The sequence below is a fragment of the Pan troglodytes genome, chromosome 14, assembly GCF_028858775.2.
Source record: "Pan troglodytes isolate AG18354 chromosome 14, NHGRI_mPanTro3-v2.0_pri, whole genome shotgun sequence".
In the NCBI taxonomy this organism is placed as follows: domain Eukaryota; kingdom Metazoa; phylum Chordata; class Mammalia; order Primates; family Hominidae; genus Pan; species Pan troglodytes.
Window position 1 is genome coordinate 112597762 of NC_072412.2, and position 20116 is coordinate 112617877.

Here is a 20116-nt window from a genome sequence, read left to right on the forward strand (position 1 = left end):
CATTACGGAGTTCTTTAGCCCGTTTTGCAAAATTGCTTGTCTTTCTGTATACAGCCATCGCTATTGCCCATCTATTTTATTACTTCTACACGATGCTAAAAAGCAGACAGCAACAACAAAAAATATTTAAAACTGGTAACATTGGTTTACTTAAAGAAGTAAAGCTCTTAACAGTTTATGAAGTACACTTATTTTGTAGGTTTGTGTGACTTTGTCCCAGTATAAAAAACATAATTAACAAATAATAGGTAAATAGTGAATGACTAAATAGAGCCAACTAAGCAACAAAATATCCATATTCCAGCAACTGCCCTGCTTTCTGCTTCCCCTAAAAGCTTCTCATTCCAATTAGTGGGAAAGCCTGCCTTTCAGTTGCTTGGGTCTAAAACTCCGCAGTCATCTTTGATGCCTCCGTTGCTCTCATTCCTCATCAGCAAATCTTGTCCACGTTGCTTTCAAAGTATCCAGAAATCGATGACTTCTCACCATCTCTGTGGATGCCACGCTGGCCTCAGCCTCCATCGTCCCTTGCTGGACGTTCCAGTAACTTCCCCGCCCTACTCTGGCTTCCCCGTCTTGTCCCTAGAATACAAGCTCAATAGATGAGCCTGACAACCCGTTCATCATTGAAGCAGATCGGGTCACCCTCTTCTCAATCTTCTGAGACTTCTCAAATCAATCTAAGTAAAAGCTGAAGCCTCTAAAATGGCTTATGTAGCTGTCCCAGTTCTAGTTCTGACAGCTCCCTCTTTCCAACCTCTTCCCCTTCTCCTCCAGCTCTTGCTGATGCCTTTCCAGCTGCAGGGTCCCCTCACCACCCTTCCAACACGCCAAGCCTGCTCCCAACCCCAGGGCCTTGGCATTTGCTATTCTCTCCACCTGGAATGCTCACCCTTCCTGTGTCAGCATTGCTCAGGGCATCTGCACCTCTTTCTGGGTGGTCCCCACTCAAACATCACTTCAGTGAGGCCTTCCCATGACCACCTGATTTAAAATGCTCAGCCGTCATGTAACATACCATGTATACATATGGCACATTTTGTGTATTATTTTATCACTGTAGAATGTGAATTCTGTGAAGCAGGGATGTAGTGAAGCAGTGTGCTTCGCTCAGAGCTGTACTGCCAGTGCGTGGAGTAGTTCCTGGCACATACGTGGAGCCAAAACATATTGGCAAAATGAATGATCCATAACAAATGTGTCTAAACTCTGTTATCAAAAACTCCTGCAGTCCTATTTTCTATTCCCCACAGCACGGTTGCCTTCACATTACCTAAGCTCGCCCACTGCCCAGAAGGCCCTGCTGCAGCCTTCGCAAGCCCCGGCCCAGCTTCTGCCCCCTCTTCCTGACACTTCCTGACACTTGCTACTTGTCCCTGCCTCTTGGATATTTATACTTCCTAACTTATATGTACATTAAATTCCTCTAAAGAATTTAATGTATCTTTTCCCCTTTCTTTTTTTTCTTTATTTCTCTTTTTTTGAGACAGGATTTCACTCTGTCACCCAGGCTGGAGTGCCGTGGTGTGATCACACCTCACTGCAACCTCAACCCCCCAACACAAGTGATCCTCCCACCTGAACTTCCCAAGTAGCTGGGACTACAATCAAGTGACACCACACCTGGCTAATTTTTTTATTTTATTTTTTTATTTTTTTAAATTTTATTTTATTTTTTTGTAGAGACAGGGTCTCACTGTGCTACCCAGGATGGTCTCAAACTCCTCCCACATCTGCCTCCCAAAGTGCTGGCATTACAGCTGTGAGCACCGCACCTGGCCTGCAAGAACATAGCTTTTTCAGCAAGGGGTGCATGTTGTTATTAGTGTTTGCTCAATAAATACATGTTGGCTGACCGAAGGAAGATATGCATAAAGGAAAATCAAATGAATGGCACATGTTCTGCCCTTCAAGTGAATAGGAAGAGTGTGCAAAATCTGGAAAGAATTTATCTATGGGCGTATTAGAAATATCCCAAACACACTTTGATGGATTAGGCTGCTGATACTTTTTAATCATATACATCTTTGGTGCTTTTTCATCTGATTGAACTTCCTTTGAAAAAGATCATCCATTGAAAAATTACATTACCAAAGCTAAGAGCCACATTTAAAAGATGAAACTTCTTCTTTCCCCCTGCTCCCAGAATTATTCTTTTTTTCCCCCTATTGGAAGTTAACTTTTAACATTAATTTTATTATCATTAATGATCTTTAGTTTAGGTACATTAAATTTGAAGAAGTTTTCTAATCAAAGCTACAACTTATTGTCACATATTCCTGAAAAGAAATGTTCTCAACATACTAATTCAGGCATTCATTACATATTTTATTTTTGATGCAATTTAATCATAGGAACTTATAGAACCTACAATTAGCTACTCCAAGAACTGAAATAATATTTAAGCTACTGCAACAGCAAAATTTTAAATCTTCAACAATATTTACTATGCAAATACCAACTAAGCAAACTCTCTTAATTTTTTTTATAAAAGTAATATACATGTGAATTTAACTTTACTATTTGTGTGTGTGTATGTGTGTGTGAAAGAGTGTGTCTGCTTATTTTCACACATATCTGTTTAACAGATATATCTATATGGAATTATTAGATGTTAAAAGCATGAGAAGCATAATGTATCAGGAATTCTCATCTAGAAATCCAAATTCATGGGTTCTAAATAATATTATTTATGTAACTAGAACTATTTATTAAATACATACTTTGTGCTAAGTGCTTTGCATACATACCTCATTAATCCTCCCAATAAATGTGTGAAACAATTACTGTTATTCCATTTTGCTGATTAGGAAACTGAGGCACAAAGAAAATAAATGATGATAATGATGACAAACATGACGACCAAGTTTATTCAGCTTATAAATGCCCATCTGACTCCAATGCCCATATTCTCACACTGAAGCTTTGCCAAGATTTAGCCCTATTATTACCCAGAGTTGCTATCTTAAGTAAGTCACTTGATGGCTACAGTATGAATGGTGTTCTCTAGAATTATCTAACACAGGTGCTATTCTTCTATGGTCTTGAACGTCTTTATCTGTAAAATAGGGACATAATGGCTGCACTGCTGTCTCACAGTTGATTTGCGGTAGAGTTTTCATACCAACTCAATAAAGGACACAAGTGTAAATGGCAGTACTATGGCTGCATTTTGAATACATAAGTGCAGCAATGACAGTGTTCCAGTTTGAATTATTATTTTTTATATAATTAATCGTAGCACAGCTATTATCAGACTCAGCTCCAAGGACACTTCCCTGGCTACTGATTCCCTTCTTTCCTTCATATGACTTATGTACATTCATTTTTTCCATCCTAAGTTGCTTGCTTCTTTGAGAGCAGGTACTCTGTATTTTTCACAATTCTAAGTGTTCCTGGAATCATCAGTTCTAATGTACATCTAGTCATCTATTTCCAGTCCAGGAATAGACTGATCTCAAACTTTTCCTCGATTGTTTTCTTTCATTATTAATTAATTAAGGAATTAATGTGCTTAATTCCTTTAATGACCAAGGTGATGAACAATCAAGGAATGCCATCTAAGTGCCTCGTGTGTACTCCATGCTATGGCCCCGTTACTTCCCATCTTTTCAGATTTCTTGGCTATGTGCACATCGAATAATAAACAAGTCTTTTATTCATATGCTTTTTCTGTTCCTGTTTTTAAAAGACATGATTAAAATTGTTATTTAATCTATGATTTAATTATTTGCATTTCAATTGACCACAGTTACAGGTAAGGGTTCACTTTTATGAATTAACATGTTTATTGACTTTAAATATATTCACAATATATGGAAGTTTTCTCACTTTCAGAAATCACATCACATACCACTGCACTGAAGAATTTAAGTTGATCAATGGGTTCTTTAGATCTACACCAGAACGGTATTTGTTATGTAGCCTCTTTGGTGTGGAGGGAAAAGTTCAGCGTCTGAAATTTGTTTCCAGGCTTCCTGTTTGCCTCACCCACTAGGAAGGGTAGGGAGCTCCCAAACTGCCTGCCTGGCTCAGGTCTAGAAAGGCGAGAAGCCAGCTGCTTTTCTACCTGTGTCCCAACTGCAGATGCTCTCAATCCAAGAGAATGAAGCACTCAAGCCACCTTGAAGTTATCACAATTTTACCTCTCGGAGGAGCCTCCACAGCTGGGATTTACACTTGACCTCGGACCAAGTCCTGTGTCATGGCTCTCACGCATGGACAGCGATGGAATGTGCAGAAGCAACGCTGTGGTGATCCTGCCAGTCGGCCTCTGCTGCGTAGATAGGACAGGAAAGGAACGCCTTGTGAAGGCCTGCATAGAAACAGGAATGGAAAACAGAAACCATGGCTAGCATCCTCCCTATTTAGCTCAGCACTGACAGTTGACCGTCAGACATTTTAATTCACGAATTAGTAATACTGTATAGCCATTTACTTATTATTATTATTATTATTTTGAGAAATCAAGACAGCCTTGTTTTCAGTAGCATCCACTACTGACTATCATTCATCTACTTAACATGCCCCTGACATGAGCCCACAATTCTTCATCTTGTTCAGGATAGAAGTGATCCAACACCTGCTTTCTACTTCACAGCCTCTTGTATTCTATGTTAGCCTCACTGGGGACTGGATAAGTTATCAGAAAGAATTTACTCGTTTATAGTCTTATGGTCTTTTATCATATCCTCACAAACTATAAAGCAATAAAACACAACAAAGTCATTCTAATCTTAGTTTAAATAATTTTAGAAGCAACAGGCTCCACTAGCCAACTATGTCTGAACACTCTGATAAAAGACAAAGTGTGATACCCTTATCTTCAGTTTCTTTTGAAGCTTACTTTTTAAAAAATAAATGCATATTGAAATATAACATGCTTCATACATTCCATTGTATTTAGAATACTGAACTCATTGAATATCTATATAAATAAACTGCAGTAAATACATTACATTCTAAATCATGAAACACTATGGACAGAAGTAACTGTATTGGAACACACATTTCTATAGTCAATATAAATTTATATTGTTTCTACAAAGGACCAACAAGTAGATATTAACAGGTCAAACAAATATGGCTATCCCAGTTAATTAGTTTAAGGGCTTCACTTAGAGCCTGCTCTAGGTGTATATGCATTTACTTTGGCAAAATGTGCACTGTATCAAACTAAAAAGCTAGGGAAATAGATTTCTCAACATAAATATGTTACCAAGTAGAATTCCATAATTAGCAACACATAAAATCAGATGTAGAAAGAGCAAAACCAGGCATGAAATTCAAAAATATTTTGGGGGTTTAGACTTGAGAAAAGATACCTGAATTATATATATATATCAGAGAATATATGCTTTTAGCAGCCATGGAACACATATACACACACATATGTATACATACATACACAGAACACATACATATAAAGATATATACACACATGCAAATATACACATAGAACACATTTTCATACCAACACATATTCACCTACCAATAGTATTAACTCTTGATCAACAGTAAATTATAAATTATTTTCTTTCTCCTGAATTGCCCATATTTTTTATTCCACAGGACCAAGCACATTTGGGGCACTCAATAAATATTTGTTAACTTTAGCTTAATTGAATTGCATAAGTTTAGGACTGTGCACAGAATCCCTGAATTGTGAAAGTCACTTAAATTGGTGTTGGAGGACAGGACTAAATAAATTTTTAATGTCAATTTCTCCTACTCTACTTTCATAGTATGTTCAACATTTGCATACACCCAGGTACAGGGGACAGATCATTCTAAATTTTTAAGTATGCCAATTGGTGGCTCCTAACATACCATTAAAAAAAGCAAAAGCATATGACTATTTTGAATTCATTTGCCTATTTATGTTTTCAGCTTCTCTGACAATATCAGCTTTCTAACAAGTCCGCAATTGAGAATGGAAGCAATGCCTAGCCTTCTGAAAGAGGGAGAAATCGTTAACTTTCCTAACTAAAAGAGAGTGCATCATTTTGCCAAGTCTGAAGAAGACTTAACATGAAAGGAGGACAAACGAAAACACCCTTCTTAGGATTTTCTTGTGCGTATTTTCAAATTTGGTCTACGTTTTCACATGAGGACTCTTGTAGAACCTATATTTCTCTTTGAAGCTTTAAAAAAAAAAATTCTCGCTGAGGAATAAACTATGAAGAGGGCTTCTATTTTTTCCCTGTGGGTGAAACTGACAGAGGCAATGGTTCACTAACTTTCCCTGGTGTTGCATCGTTTGCAGCAAGTAAGGTGCAGCCCATGGTGTCTGAAGTGGAGGTGCTTTCCGGGCAGGAAGTGGACACATGATATGGCTCCTTAAGCGAGACTGTCCTAGACACCTAATCTAAAGCAAATAATGTTTCAGTATCCTCAGGTAGAGAGCCTACATTCCTAAAAGCTTTCTTGGGCAAGAAAGGGGTCAGCAAAAATAGCCAAAATAAAACAGCAAACCACATAAGACTATCTCATGACAGACCTAAGAACTGCTTGGCAGCGATAGTCAATCTCGGGAAATGTTTGGTGAACACAGGAGCCTTAAAAGGAAGCAGGGGTGCTCCTGAGGGTATTGGTCTCATGGAAACAAAATATTGATCAGGTAGGTAGTTCCACTTGATAATCTTCAAACACTGACCAAATAATTGGTGACTGATTTGAAGAATAAAACAGATAATGTTTTAAATAGTTGCTTTGGTGTGGGAAAAAATAAGATTTCAGTATACAGTACCCTGGAGAATGCGCTTATGGTGAATTGCTAATTTAAGATGATTTTATGTTGGAGGTATAATTTTCTTTTAAGATTGAATCTTTACCAGGAAGGTGCCCAGTGGCAGGTCCCCCCCTGGCCTATGCATCTGTGAAAACAGATGGAAGTGAAGGACGGATGTCAAATCAGTTACATGCATGCAAATGCCTATATACAGGCACATTAATGTAAATGCATAGGCTCTTTCCCAAAGTGTGAATTGATCATAAAATGATTGGGAGTCTTGAATTTCAACTGTGGGGTAGATTTGACTTTACCTGGATTCCAGGTATGAATACTCATTTCTTGCAGATGTAACACTTTCTGAAAGGGGACTCTGTTTGAAGTATGGGAAAAAAGATGAGCCCCGGGTGGATATTTTCTCCTGGGGTCTGTGCTTACAGTCACTGGATAATGTGGACCACGAGGGAAAGCATTTTCATAAAAGCTGGGATCATTATGATTTTCAGCTTTCTCTTTTGATAAAGCAAAATGAAAGGTTATTTTCTGGCATACTGAGATCATTACTTTTCCCAACATTAAGCTGTCTGAGTAGAATCGAGTCAGTATCTACCAGATACCAAAATACCCTAAGAATGTTTCATCCACTCTGGGTGTTTCTAACTCACTTGTGGTTTATTTTGTGTTCAGAATTTGTGTAGAGCTGCCAATTTGACAATAAAAAAGGAAAAATGGAATAGTTTGGCTTTGCTTCTTTGGTTTAAATTAACATCTGCCATCTTTCTGACCTGAATTCTGACAACACAATTGCTGTGAAATATTGTTTTAAACTTAAAACCAGAAATCCCGAGTGTAGCCTCCTGCGAAATAGGTGCTAGTTAGAACCAGCTGCCCAAAGCGGAACTGCTGAGTGCTTCAAGGTTGCCTATGATCTGAGCAGATCCTGGGCAGTGCCTTTTCAAAGAGGAGCTGCCACTTCAAATATTTCTCCAAGATGGATTAAGATTTATCTATAGCACAACCTATGTGTTATTTCTCTTCTTGCTTAATTTATCATTGTGGAGTTCCCAAACTTAAGCAGAAATAATTAGGATTTGGGTGGTGGTGGGAAGGTGTGTGTCGGGGGGAAATGAAAGAAAAAGGATGGAATATCAATGAATCTGCAAAGGACAGTCATAGAACATATGTTGTGGAAAAGAGGCATTGATTGTGGATGTATAACAAAAATTGCAAATCCAAAGAGGCTCAAACCATACCTCTACATATTTTGCTTGTGCAACAGGTGACGCTTGATCATCAAAAAACAATAATAATTTTAACTAATCAAAAAAATGATCTGAGGGTAGAATTGGCCACGGTCATCTCATTAAGCACACAGTTCTGTTTTCAACATAATTAGTCATCTAATTACTTATCCAAAATTAGTTAGTGCATTCATGTGCCTAATTAATTATAATTCCATTCAAAGTACCCCGTTGGTAATGCTTTTGTTCTCCGTTCCAACAAATCAAATTACTGAGGGACAGATTTGATTTGGAAATTGGTTTGGGTTGAGTCTCATCATAAACATATTAAAATATTAATGAATAAAACAGTGAGAGTATTAATTTCCATAATAAAGATAACTCCTCAACTGTTAACTATTTCCAAGGACTGCCTTTAAATGGCATCATAAATCCCCTAACTTCTCAGATGGAGTGCTGAGGTTGAAGGAGCAAAATCCAAGTTTAAACACCCCCGTTTCTGTGATGAGGCCCGGTGCACAAAGGACTGAACATTTCCAGGAGGGTAGCAAACCTGGCGGTGTGAAAGACAGTCTGTTTTCTCATCATCAGCACCGATTGCTCACTACTGTCTGTTCATTATCCATGGCTACCTTTTATCCTAAAAGATAATCTGCTTCTGATGGTTAATTTATGAGTTAAGCATTTTTTAGGGAAAAAGAGTAAACAGGTATTATGAGTCTGCTGTAATGGCTTTACATGTTAACTCATGTAATCCTCAAAACAGACCTTTGAGTTAGACACTGTCGTTAGCCTCATTTTACAGAAGAGGTAACTGAGGCACAGAGAGATCGCTTGCCTCAAGCTACCAGAGGCAAGTAATAAAGAACTGTTTTCCTAGAAAACCAGCCTTTAATGATGCACCATTTCATAAGCTTTATCTGAGAAGTGTCATGGAACTAAAACAACTCTGAATATAAAGATGGATTATGGAGAAGATCAATAGGCATTTGCTCTTTTTGTAGGGAGGGCCATAGTTGTGATTTCCACCCACAATCAAGCATGACAATAACAAAGGAAGGAGACAAAAGCCCACGGCCAGCCTCAATGTCATGGTGCCATTGAGACAAGGTAGGAGAATGTCATCTGATCTTTTCAGAAAATATAAAGGATAATTATCAACGCACGCTTCTTTGAAGTAAATCTTCATTCTAATAGGGAATAAGAAAGTGAAATGAAGAAGGGACTCCTCATTGCATTCAGCAATCACTGTGAGAAAGACGGGAGTGATGGGACCCACTCTGATATTTCTTATCAAATATCTGTTACTAGTTGCTGTCCTAATCATTTTTCCAATGTTCTGAACTACTGGGGGTGCATTATATGACCTAGGGCTGGCCTTGAGGTGTCACCTCTACCATACCCTCATAATTTTATGACATCTCTGATATTACCCAACAACGTCCAACATAGGTTGTGTGCCAGAGTTCTCTGCTTCGTGACCTAGTTACATACAATTCAAATATGTGTCAAATATTTGTATTTCCATGCTGGTTGGATCACCACTGTGCTAAATAACAAGGTGGCTTAGCCTGGTGGGCAGAGCCCTCTCTAGCAGGTGTGAGCCTTGGTTTCAATCCTTCCCCTAGTTAGTTGTGTAGACTCGGGCAAGGGGCTTAATATCTCTGAATCTCCGTTCCCCTTTTGCAAGATGAAGGCATTTTTTTATGTCTAAAAATGTACTCCACACATGACCCAGCAAAAATTTTGTATTCTTAATTGCCTTACACACATACTGAAACTAAAAATAGAAATAATAAACATACCTTACACCAGGGATTAATGGGTGGTGATAAGTGAATGATTGTTCTGGTAACATAAAATGACTTGATCAGGGTTGCCTTGCTATGTTATATAATATCATAACATAGATTTACCTTTTTCTGCTATTAATTCAAAATTAGCAGCTAAATGTATTTCCAGGATGCTTTACGCACAGAGAAGTTCCTGGCATGACTTGGGGCTTAACTATATTGTAAACTATGTTAAAAAGAATCTACTTTTTAAAAAACTGGGCCACTGACTCATCTTTGTATTATAGTCATAAAAAGAAAAATTTAAACTCCTCAAGGGAAAGAGACAAAGCAAGAGAACCCAATTACCAGCTGAAGCTGTACAAATATCAGCTCACACACCCAGCTTCAGCACAATAGGTATTGTAGTGAATGGCCTTTCTTCACGAAAGCCCTATGTTTCTATCCCCTGGTTTGCTATTTTCTCCTAAGGTTGCCATCTCATTTGAGCTGTAAAGAAATGACGCATGGGTCTCCTTTCCTCAACTCCACCTCTAGAATTCAGTACAAACATTCAACCGTTCCTTTTCATTCTTCTCAACAGTTTTCTTGCCTTAATGAATGTTTTTATGAGAAGAAAGGAAGGGAAGGAGTGAGAATGAAGTATGTGAATAGACTGGAGAAAAATCTTAAAAGAGACACGTGTGAAAAGAAGGTGATGGAGAGAGTAAAAGTGGAGGGAATGGGAAAATAGAGAAGAAGGGCGCTGGGAGGCAGTTTCACATTATCTTTCTTCGTTGTTGATTTTCCCCATCTCTCCTTTTCCTCCTTTCATCCTCCCTCCTCCCCTCTTTCAGACTGTGCCCATCAGGACTCAACTGAACTAGAAAGGCTCCTTCCTTGTCTTTCTTCCCAGGTCCACTGTGAATGATGGATTAATCTAGGGTCTATGCATAATTGCTCTGTGCTGTGCAAAACACATTTTCTTGAAGGGAGCTTTACACTTTATCTGTTTCAGCGATTAATGTGTGTATAATATGCCTTCCTTCCTATTTTGTCACCGTTTTGTTAAGTGCCCAGGATCTACATTTGAACTAAGACACTTTAATTATCAAATTAACACAATTTCATGGTTGATATGTCCAATTTATCACCAGTGGACTTTCTATATTTTTATGCTTTTGTTTTTTTTTATTAACTGGCTAATTTCTGGTCCTCTCCCCTAATGGTACAAAGGAACAATGCCTATATGAATACATTCCATAAATATCCAGAAATTAAGGGTTGCTAAAGAGCGCCCATACTGGCAACAAAGTCACTCCTTGTGTTTTTTATTAAATTTTAGTCCATCAGTGACATTTATTTATTCAGAGGTTAGGAGCTTCAGTTCAGTTGGAAATATAAAATTTTCATAGCTTTTTGTACAACTAATTGCCTGAACTGAGTAGTCCCACAAACAAAAAGAAAAGAGCTTTGTGTTAATGAAAATGGGTATCTAAGCCTCTAGCTGATATTAAATTATGAAAAGAAGAAATACAAGAATTTACTTATTTTTTCAGTTGTCAAACAGAAATGGTAGGAGCAAAGGGGCAATGACTGAATACAAAAGAAAGTAATTAGAAGAGCCGGGATAATTTCTGAAGTTCTCTATTGAGCTTCTTTATTGTACAATACTTAGCACAGTTTCTATTATGTGTTAGGGGCCCACACATATTTGCAATTTTCCTTCTGCCTCTGATCAGCAGACTCAGAGGAAAAGCGACTATACTGGCTCTCAAGTTTAGACATTTATCTTGAAGATGCCAAGTGGCTGAGTTCATCTGCCTATGCTGCCATCTTGATAAACATCATTTTTAAAAACAGCTTTATTGAGATATAATTTGCATACCATAAAATTCTTTTAAGTGTATAATTCAATGAATTGTAGTACGTTCACAGTTATGCAAACATCACCATAATCCAGATTTAGAACATTTTCATCCGTCCAAAAGGAACTGCTCTATTCATTTCCAGTCAATCCCGTTGCCATCCTCTGGCCCCAGCCCATAGTAATGTACTTTCTTCTCTGTATATTCATTCTTATAGACATTTCATGTAAGTGACATCATATAATATGTGGCCTTTGGCGTGAGACTTCCATTACTTAGCATAGTGGTTTTGAGATTCATCCATGTTGCAGCAAGATCCTGTTATTAACCTCAGCTTTACTGTTGCGGCTGCTCCTCCAAGAGGTTTTGGTTCAAATTGTTGTGTCTCCTGGAGTCAGTTTTTAGTTGGCTACAATGGGTGACACATTTTTTGAATTACAAAGATGAACGATACCAAGTTATGGAAAGGTGAAAAGATAATTTTTTAGATAATCAGGAGAATATTATCCAGAAGTTGTTGAGTGAGAGGCAATGAAAAGTACAATTGGAAGAATGGGTTGTTATGTGTATCGATACGATATTTACAAGGAAGAAATGGCAGCATTCAATGACAGAGTATTTGTTAAAGAAACCTACTCTGAATGAAGGCAGAAGGCAATGCCTGTGAAAAGTACTTGAGTTGAAATATTTACATATTTCAATGTGAAAAAAATCAGAAGTGGAAATATCTCACTTGGAGAGTGAAGAGTTAAGAGGCATCAAATAAGATTAAGTAAGGAACAAAATTAATGTGATGATATTGAGTGTTCATTATTTTAGATACTAGATACTTTAAATATACAAAAATACTTTTTCCTGCAGTATTAAAATATATAAATGTCTATATTAGACCCTGCTCTCTCACTGAATACATTTCATTAAAATCTAGAGTGAATACAGAAGTAATTTGCATGAGGGGAAAAAAACCCTGCAAGGATGTGTAACGCTGTATTTTTTGAAGAAGGCATTTTTTTCAACATATCATTATTTTTAATTTTTAAACTAAAATTACCTACAATTTTTCAAAATTTTATTTTATTGCTACTAAATTTAAAATTGGCTCTTTTTGCAGACCATGAGTTTTAAAAATAAACTATTTATTGAGAGGTTTTGACCGCTGAAAATCATAGCATGCCCTAGTATTTTTACAGATTCAAAATTGTCTCTGGGAAGAAATACTGATAGGACTTAAGTACAAATTCATCTGCCATCTTGAGATGAATATACAAAATATTGATATCTTCCAGTCGAATCAGTTGGAGAAATAGCTAGGGCCTGGCTGAGCCATACTGGGGCCCAAGACAAAAGGAACAATGAACACCTTCATATACATGCTTTTATTATTTTTTTAAATAGACTTTACTTATTTATTTTATTTTTATTTTTTTAAATTTTTTGTAGACATGGAATCTCAATATGTTCTCCAGGCTGGTTTTGAACTCCTTGCGTCAAGCAATCCTCCCACTTCGGCCTTCCAAAGTGCTAGAATTAAAGGCATGAGCCACTGTGCCCAGCAATAGACTTTATTGTTTTAAAATTTTAGCATTACAGAAAAATTAAAAATATAGTATAAAAAGTTCCCATATACCTCCCTATCCAGTTTTCTCCATCATTATCTGACATTAGTGTGGTATATTTTTTTACAATTAATGAACCAATAGTAATACATTATTATTAAAAGTGCATAGCTTGTTCAGATTGCCCTAGTTTTTACCTAATGTCCTTTTTCTGTTTCAGCATCTTATCTAGAATGCCCCAGTACATTTGGTGGTTATGTCCCCTGAGGCTCCTGTTTGCTATGACACTTGTTTTTGATGAACTTGATAGGTTTGAAGATGACTGATCAGGTATTTTGTGGGGTAGCTCTCTATTGGAATTTGTGTGGTATTTTGTTCACAATTAGACTCCAGTTATGTGTTTTGGGGAGGAAGATCACAGAGGTAAAATGTCATTCTTATCGCATCACATCAAGAGTATGTACCACCAACACGAACCGTCACTGCTGGTGTTAACTTTGATGACCTGGCTGTGATGGTTAATATCGAGTGTCAACTTGATTGGATTGAAGGATGCAAAATATTGTTCCTGGGTGTGTATGTGAGGCTGTTGCTAAAGGAGATTAACATTTGAGTCAGTGGACAGGGAGAGGCCTACCCACCCTCAATCTGGATGGGCACCACCTAATTAGCTGCCAGTGAGGCTAGAAAAAAGCAGGCAGGAGAAGATGGAAGAGCAGACTTGCTGAGTCTTCCAGCCTTCATCTTTCTCTCTTGTTGGATGCTTCCTGCCCTTGAACATCAGTCTCCAAATTCTTCAGCTTTTGGACTCTTGGACTTATACCAGTGGTTCTCAGGCCTTCGGCCACAGACTGAAGCCTGCACTGTCAGCTTCCCTACTTTTGAGGTTTTGGGACTCGGACTGAGCCACTACTGGCTTCCTTGCTCCTCAACTTGCAGACGGCCTGTCATGGGACTTCACCTTGTGATCGTGTGAGTCAATTCTCCTTAATAGACTCCCTTTCATGTATACATCTATCCTATTATCTCTGTCCCTCTGGAGAACCGTGACTGACATACTGGCTTAGGAGGTGTTTGTCAGTTACCTTCACCTCAAAGTTAGTTTTTCCCCCTTTTCATACTATAATACTTTTCATACTGTGAATAGTGACTCTGTCATAGGAAGTCACTATTCACAGCCCACACTTACCAAATGAGGAGTATGCTTTTTCCTCTTGAGGGTAATCTACATAAATGATTTGAAATGCTGCTGAATGGGAGATTTGTCTCTTTTTATGTACTTACTCATGCTAGTAAAGGCCCATGGATGTTTGGATGGTCATTTTACCCTTGGAGTTACATTCCAATACCACTTTATATTGTTGCTTAAATTGTTCTAACTTTGGCCACTGAGAGCTACTTTAGTGGGCCTGTGTATCCCTTTGACATACTTCATAAGTGTAGGATTTTATTTTAGTTTTTGTTTGGCACTTTATTATTTTCTGGCACTACCAGATGCTACAGCCTCATCATGTATGTTTCCTGTACCACTCAGAGATTCAGCCAGTTCTCCAAGGAGCCCTGCTTCTTTTTATTAAAGAATTATACCAGAAACCAAGGTCTGGGCATTAGGTGTTCTTGCTGATCCTGAGGTGTCATTTCTTTCATGTCCTCTTTGCTGACAGAGCAAAGGATTATATATATATGACCACAATATTTTTAAATAATTAAATATAATTTTTCATAGGTGCTGAGATAGCTTGCAAGCTCAAAATAATTATTTTAAATGGATAATATTCTCATTTATGATTTGTTTTTATATTAAAATATTTACATATTTCAGACTAAATGTTTTAGGATATTTTTATTCAACAAACATTTTCACAAGATTGTTTTGAATTTTTTAAGGGAATTAAATTTACATGGTACAGATCCATAGCCCTTCTCTGGTTCACTTTAATTTGTTACAAAATATAAAGTTAGTCAATTAAAAATAGGACTCTAACAAATGACATTATGCTAAGTTAATTTATTCTAAAATGCAATTATAGAATATCAAATTTAAATCTCAAACATCATTTAAATATATGAATTAATTTGTTTGGTTCATCCCTTGCTTTTTTCAGAACAAGTTACAATACCTTTCAATTCAAAAGTTTTGTTTTAAATAATTGCAATTTGCTAGAAGCTTCATAAGTTAACATTTTTTGGCACTTCATTCATTAAATAATTTCATTAAAGATTTTCACTGATTTTGAACAAGATGGTAAACCAAAATGTAAAAAATCATGTTACCAATGCTCAATAACATTCTAGATATTTAACTGGGATTCTTCAAAGGCTGAAACATGATAAAACCTGATTCAGGATGACTAGCAAAGAGCGTGAACTACCATACTAAGGATTTTTTATATCACATATCAGCTTTGGGCAATAAATGTGTAGTTGAATTTTTCTAAGTATGCATATATCAAAATTTTTATAATCATCCTACACTGATCCAATATTAAATTATTATTTGGATGCAATTATAAATTATGTGTATATTTCCACCAAGTCCTTCGGTTTATTAATTTAGTAAAAACATTGTTTTATCATAATGTTGACTTGACCCAAATTTATATTATGTATTATCAATAGAAGCAAACAAACAAAACAACAATACATATTAACTTATCTTTAATGTTGAACTCTCCATTTGATTTTATAACAGCATTTGCAATCATGTTTTCCCTTTGGCAGAATTAACTTCTCAAAACCTTACTTTGATTTTGTGAACTGGATGAAAAAGTATAACCGTTATCGGAATTAGCTTATTTTTCCTTCAAAGAATCGGATGACACTGATATAAAACTGGCACTATTTAACATTTGACAAATTCTTCTGCCAATGCGTGAACAGGGATTGCTTCACTTATTTTAGATCCATAAGAAAACCTGTAATATAAAAATGAGTGAAATTAATTTAAACAAGAGCCACAATCTATCTGGTACATCATGCTTCCTTCACCGAGGGATAGTCCCTGGACCTCTTATAACGCTGTTAAGTAATACTTGGGCCAAGTCTCAAAAATGACGATGACCTTGTGAAGGAGATGCTGATGCGTCCTTAGAAATTGTGTCTCTTCTGGTGTTCAGGGGATCAGTGGCTTTCCCATGGGCCTGCTCCTCTGCCCTCTGAGGATGATCAACACTGAAAAAAATCTGACTCATGCAAGTTACATGTTTATCACCAACTGTCTTGGAAACCAAAAACCCAGTGCTTTTTTTGCATTAAAAATGCACTATCCGGGCACAGTGGCTCACGCCTGTAATCCCAGCACTTTGGGAGGCTGAGGCGGGTGTATTACTTGAGCCTAGAAGTTTGAGACGAGCGTGGGCAACATGGTGAAACCCCATCTCTACAAAAAATACGAAAAACACCTGGGCATGGTGGCACACCCATGTAGTCCCAGCTGCTCGGGAGGCTGAGGTGGGCGGATTGCTTGAGCCCAGGGAGGTTGAGGCTGCAGTGAACTGTGATCACACCACTGCGCTCCAGCCTGGGTGACAGAGTGAGACCCAGTTTCAAAAACAAACAAACAAAAAGGAAAGAAAGAAAAGCTTAGAAAAACATACAAAGAGCAAAATGGAGAGAGAACAACATGTCTCACATGTAGAACTGAAAGAAGCTGCCTGGGTGAAGCACAATTTTCTAGAGAAACTGGTGAGAAAGGAAGCCGAGGAAAGTAAGCAGAAAGTGTCACTAAAACCCTCTTAAAAAGTATGATCTTTTGCCATTTTCTAAATAGGTCTTTTAATTAGATTTCAACTAATAATATGATCCAGTTGCACTGTAGGCAAGAACTTTTGGATGTTTTGATTGGAAAGGCAAATAATTTTTCTTTTTTTTTTTTTTTTTTGAGACGGAGTCTGGCTCTAGTCGCCCAGGCTGGAGTGCAGTGGCCCGATCTCGGCTCACTGCAAGCTCCGCCTCCCGGGTTCACGCCATTCTCCTGCCTCAGCCTCCCGAGTAGCTGGGACTACAGGCGCCCGCCACCACGCCCGGCTAATTTTTTGTATTTTTAGTAGAGACGGGGTTTCACCGTGGTCTCGATCTCCTGACCTGGTGATCCGCCCGCCTCGGCCTCCCAAAGTGCTGGGAAATTTTTCTTTGCATTTACCTACCCCCTCTCTCTTTTTCTCTCTCTCTCTTTCTCTCTTTCCAAGACTGAGATTGGAAACATAAGCCATGAACTCTATCTAACCTTAAGGTCAGGTGAAATGATCCCCACACTTAAAATAACTACGTCGTGATACAAACGGATATAAAGCAAACCATAAATTATTTTGCATAAAAAGTAAGTCAGGAAGTAAGATCACACGTGACTTAAGTTAGAGAGGAACAAGAGATGAGTGACTGTCAGCATATTGAAAGATTGAGGAGAAAGGGAAGATGTATTACAAGAATGATTTTTAAAACTTACATCCTAAAAAATTCCTTTAAAATAAAAGTTTTTTATTTGTTTCTAAGTGGCAATAAACAAGTGACCACAAGCTAACATATCACATATTTTAAGGTGTAGTATACAAATGGCAAAAAAGAGATGTGTTTAAAATATCTCATCCCTCAAAGCACCCCCTAGGAGTGTCTTCGTGCATTTCCAAAATTTCTCAATTTCCAAATATTTGCAATGCAAGTGTTTCAGGAATAAATTACTTCAATATGAATATGTGTCATGCCACGTGTTAGCACTGAGAGCATACACCGTCATAAATAGCCCATACATTCAGATAAGAGGATAGCACTCTGCTTATTCAAACCACATCCAACCACTAGGTCATCTTCATTTTTTAATTCCACTATATCTCTATTGGTTAAACTTTCTGTTCAGCTTCCTCTGTCATCACCATTATTCAAGCCCTCAACTACAGGAATAGTCAAAAATCAACCTTTCCAGAACTTCCGTGCATCTTATATACTCCTGCCAGGCATGTGCCCCTAAGATAATCTTCTTATGATTATCTTAAGTACTAACTTAATTTAGTATGAAATTAAGTTATGAAAGTACTAACGAGTAATTTACTTCATGGGAAATTATACATTTGAAACTCCAAATATGTTAGTATTCTGACATCATGTTTTCAGACTATATTTTACTGTAATTTTCTTTTTTAATTTTAGTTTTTTAATTTTTTTCAATTTGCACATATTTGTTTACCAGTGGAAAGGGTTAACTACCATTGATTTCTTTAAATAGCCTATAGTTGTTAGGTCATAGTAGAGCATTTTCTCAATAGAAATCCCTCAGGCTTGTTAATCACACTATCTGTGATACTCTGCACACCGTACAGAGAAATAGCCTCCTTCCCAGTCTGCTTCCATCTGCTCAGCAGGCATTTAAGCGAAGTGAAATGAAGGAGAAGACATTTTAGGCTTTCCTTAATTAATTCCCTAATCTACTGCTGTTTGTGTTTTTAAAAAATCAATCACAGCCTAGCTTCTGAAAAAAAATTAGTTCTGTTGAAACTTCAGTGAATTTAAGAATTGAACCAACTACTGAAAGGATCTAAGACCGTCTTCATTCAAGGGTTATACATTTATTTAGCATAATCTTTATCTGCAAATCTCAGCTATTTTTGGTAGTATGTTGTTGAGGTCTATAGAGGCAGATACTTTTTACTTAGATTTTACAAGTAATTATTAACATACAAACATAGTATATAATCCAAACTTACAAATTATATTGTGCTTTTTATACAAGCAGGATGATAACTAGATAGACAGACGGTTGAACAGTAAGGAGGAACATTGAACGGTCTATTCAGAAACTTGCAGTGAAGCTAAAGAAAAGAAATACATTTTCAATTTTAAAACATGCTAAGTGGTAAGTGAGAAAATTCTGAGACTGTTTTTTCCCATAATATAAAACATAGGTCAGAATGAGTGAGTGTATCAGTCCCTGGCTGTGAGTGCTGTATTAGGCTTTAGGGAAGAAGGATAATAGATCTGGTCTGATTGATGGGCAAAGTTTTCAAGAATGGAGAAAACAACATTCCTTGTGTTTTGGGGACAGAAGGCAGAGATTTGAGTCAAACCAACGGAATAAAAAAAAAAAATCCCTAGATAAGACCCAGGGACAGGAGCGTTACACATATTTGTGTTGGAGATAAGAATGGAAAAGTCATTTTGGTGCATTGTAGAGGGTAGGGAGTGTGAGCTAACTGCTAAGGCGACAGGAAGAAAGTCCTGTGTGAAGATTATCTTAGGGGCACATGCCTGGCAGGAGTATATAAGATGCACGGAAGTTCTGGAAAGGTTGATTTTTGACTATTCCTGTAGTTGAGGGCTTGAATAATGGTGATGACAGAGGAAGCTGAACAGAAAGTTTAACCAATAGAGATATAGTGGAATTAAAAAATGAAGATGACCTAGTGGTTGGATGTGGTTTGAATAAGCAGAGTGCTATCCTCTTATCTGAATGTATGGGCTATTTATGACGGTGTATGCTCTCAGTGCTAACACGTGGCATGACACAGAGTGGAAAATAAATATTTGTTGGATGAATGAATGAAAGGATGAAATTGATGATAACTCCAGAATGTTGACCTTAGGCATCTGAAAAGGATAATTCTATCACTTAGAGGAAAAGAGGCTATAGGGCATGAAGTTGTTTTGGGAGTAAATATAAGAAGTTAGATTTAAACTTGCAAGTTGGAAGTGAAGGTATTCTATCCAAGAGAAGATATTCAGCAGCCAATGTAACAAAACGAATTTGAAATGAATTGAATTGCATTGAAGAGGAAGGATCTGATCATCTTTTGCCCAAAGACAATAGGGGAAGACTTGAGACTGAAAGGTATATTCGAGGAAGAGAGAATGGAAAGAGAAAATACAGATTCAAATTTAAATATGGTTGCCATTTAAGTTCATACTACACGCCAGTATTTACACTCTCTCATGTAATCATCAGTATGATCCTTTGAGATGA

At 37.2% G+C, this 20116-nt stretch overlaps 1 protein-coding gene across 1 annotated transcript in view; it reads right to left on the bottom strand.

Moving 5' to 3' along the window:
- Positions 1–3764: 3764 nt before the first annotated feature.
- NALF1 (NALCN channel auxiliary factor 1) overlaps positions 3765–20116 on the bottom strand; it is an 860969-nt gene continuing 844617 nt past the window's right edge. The window contains exon 3 of the mRNA XM_063792312.1: positions 3765–4315. Coding sequence (XP_063648382.1) covers positions 4212–4315 — 104 coding nt within the window. The 3' untranslated portion in view covers positions 3765–4211. The remainder of the gene's footprint in view (positions 4316–20116) is intronic.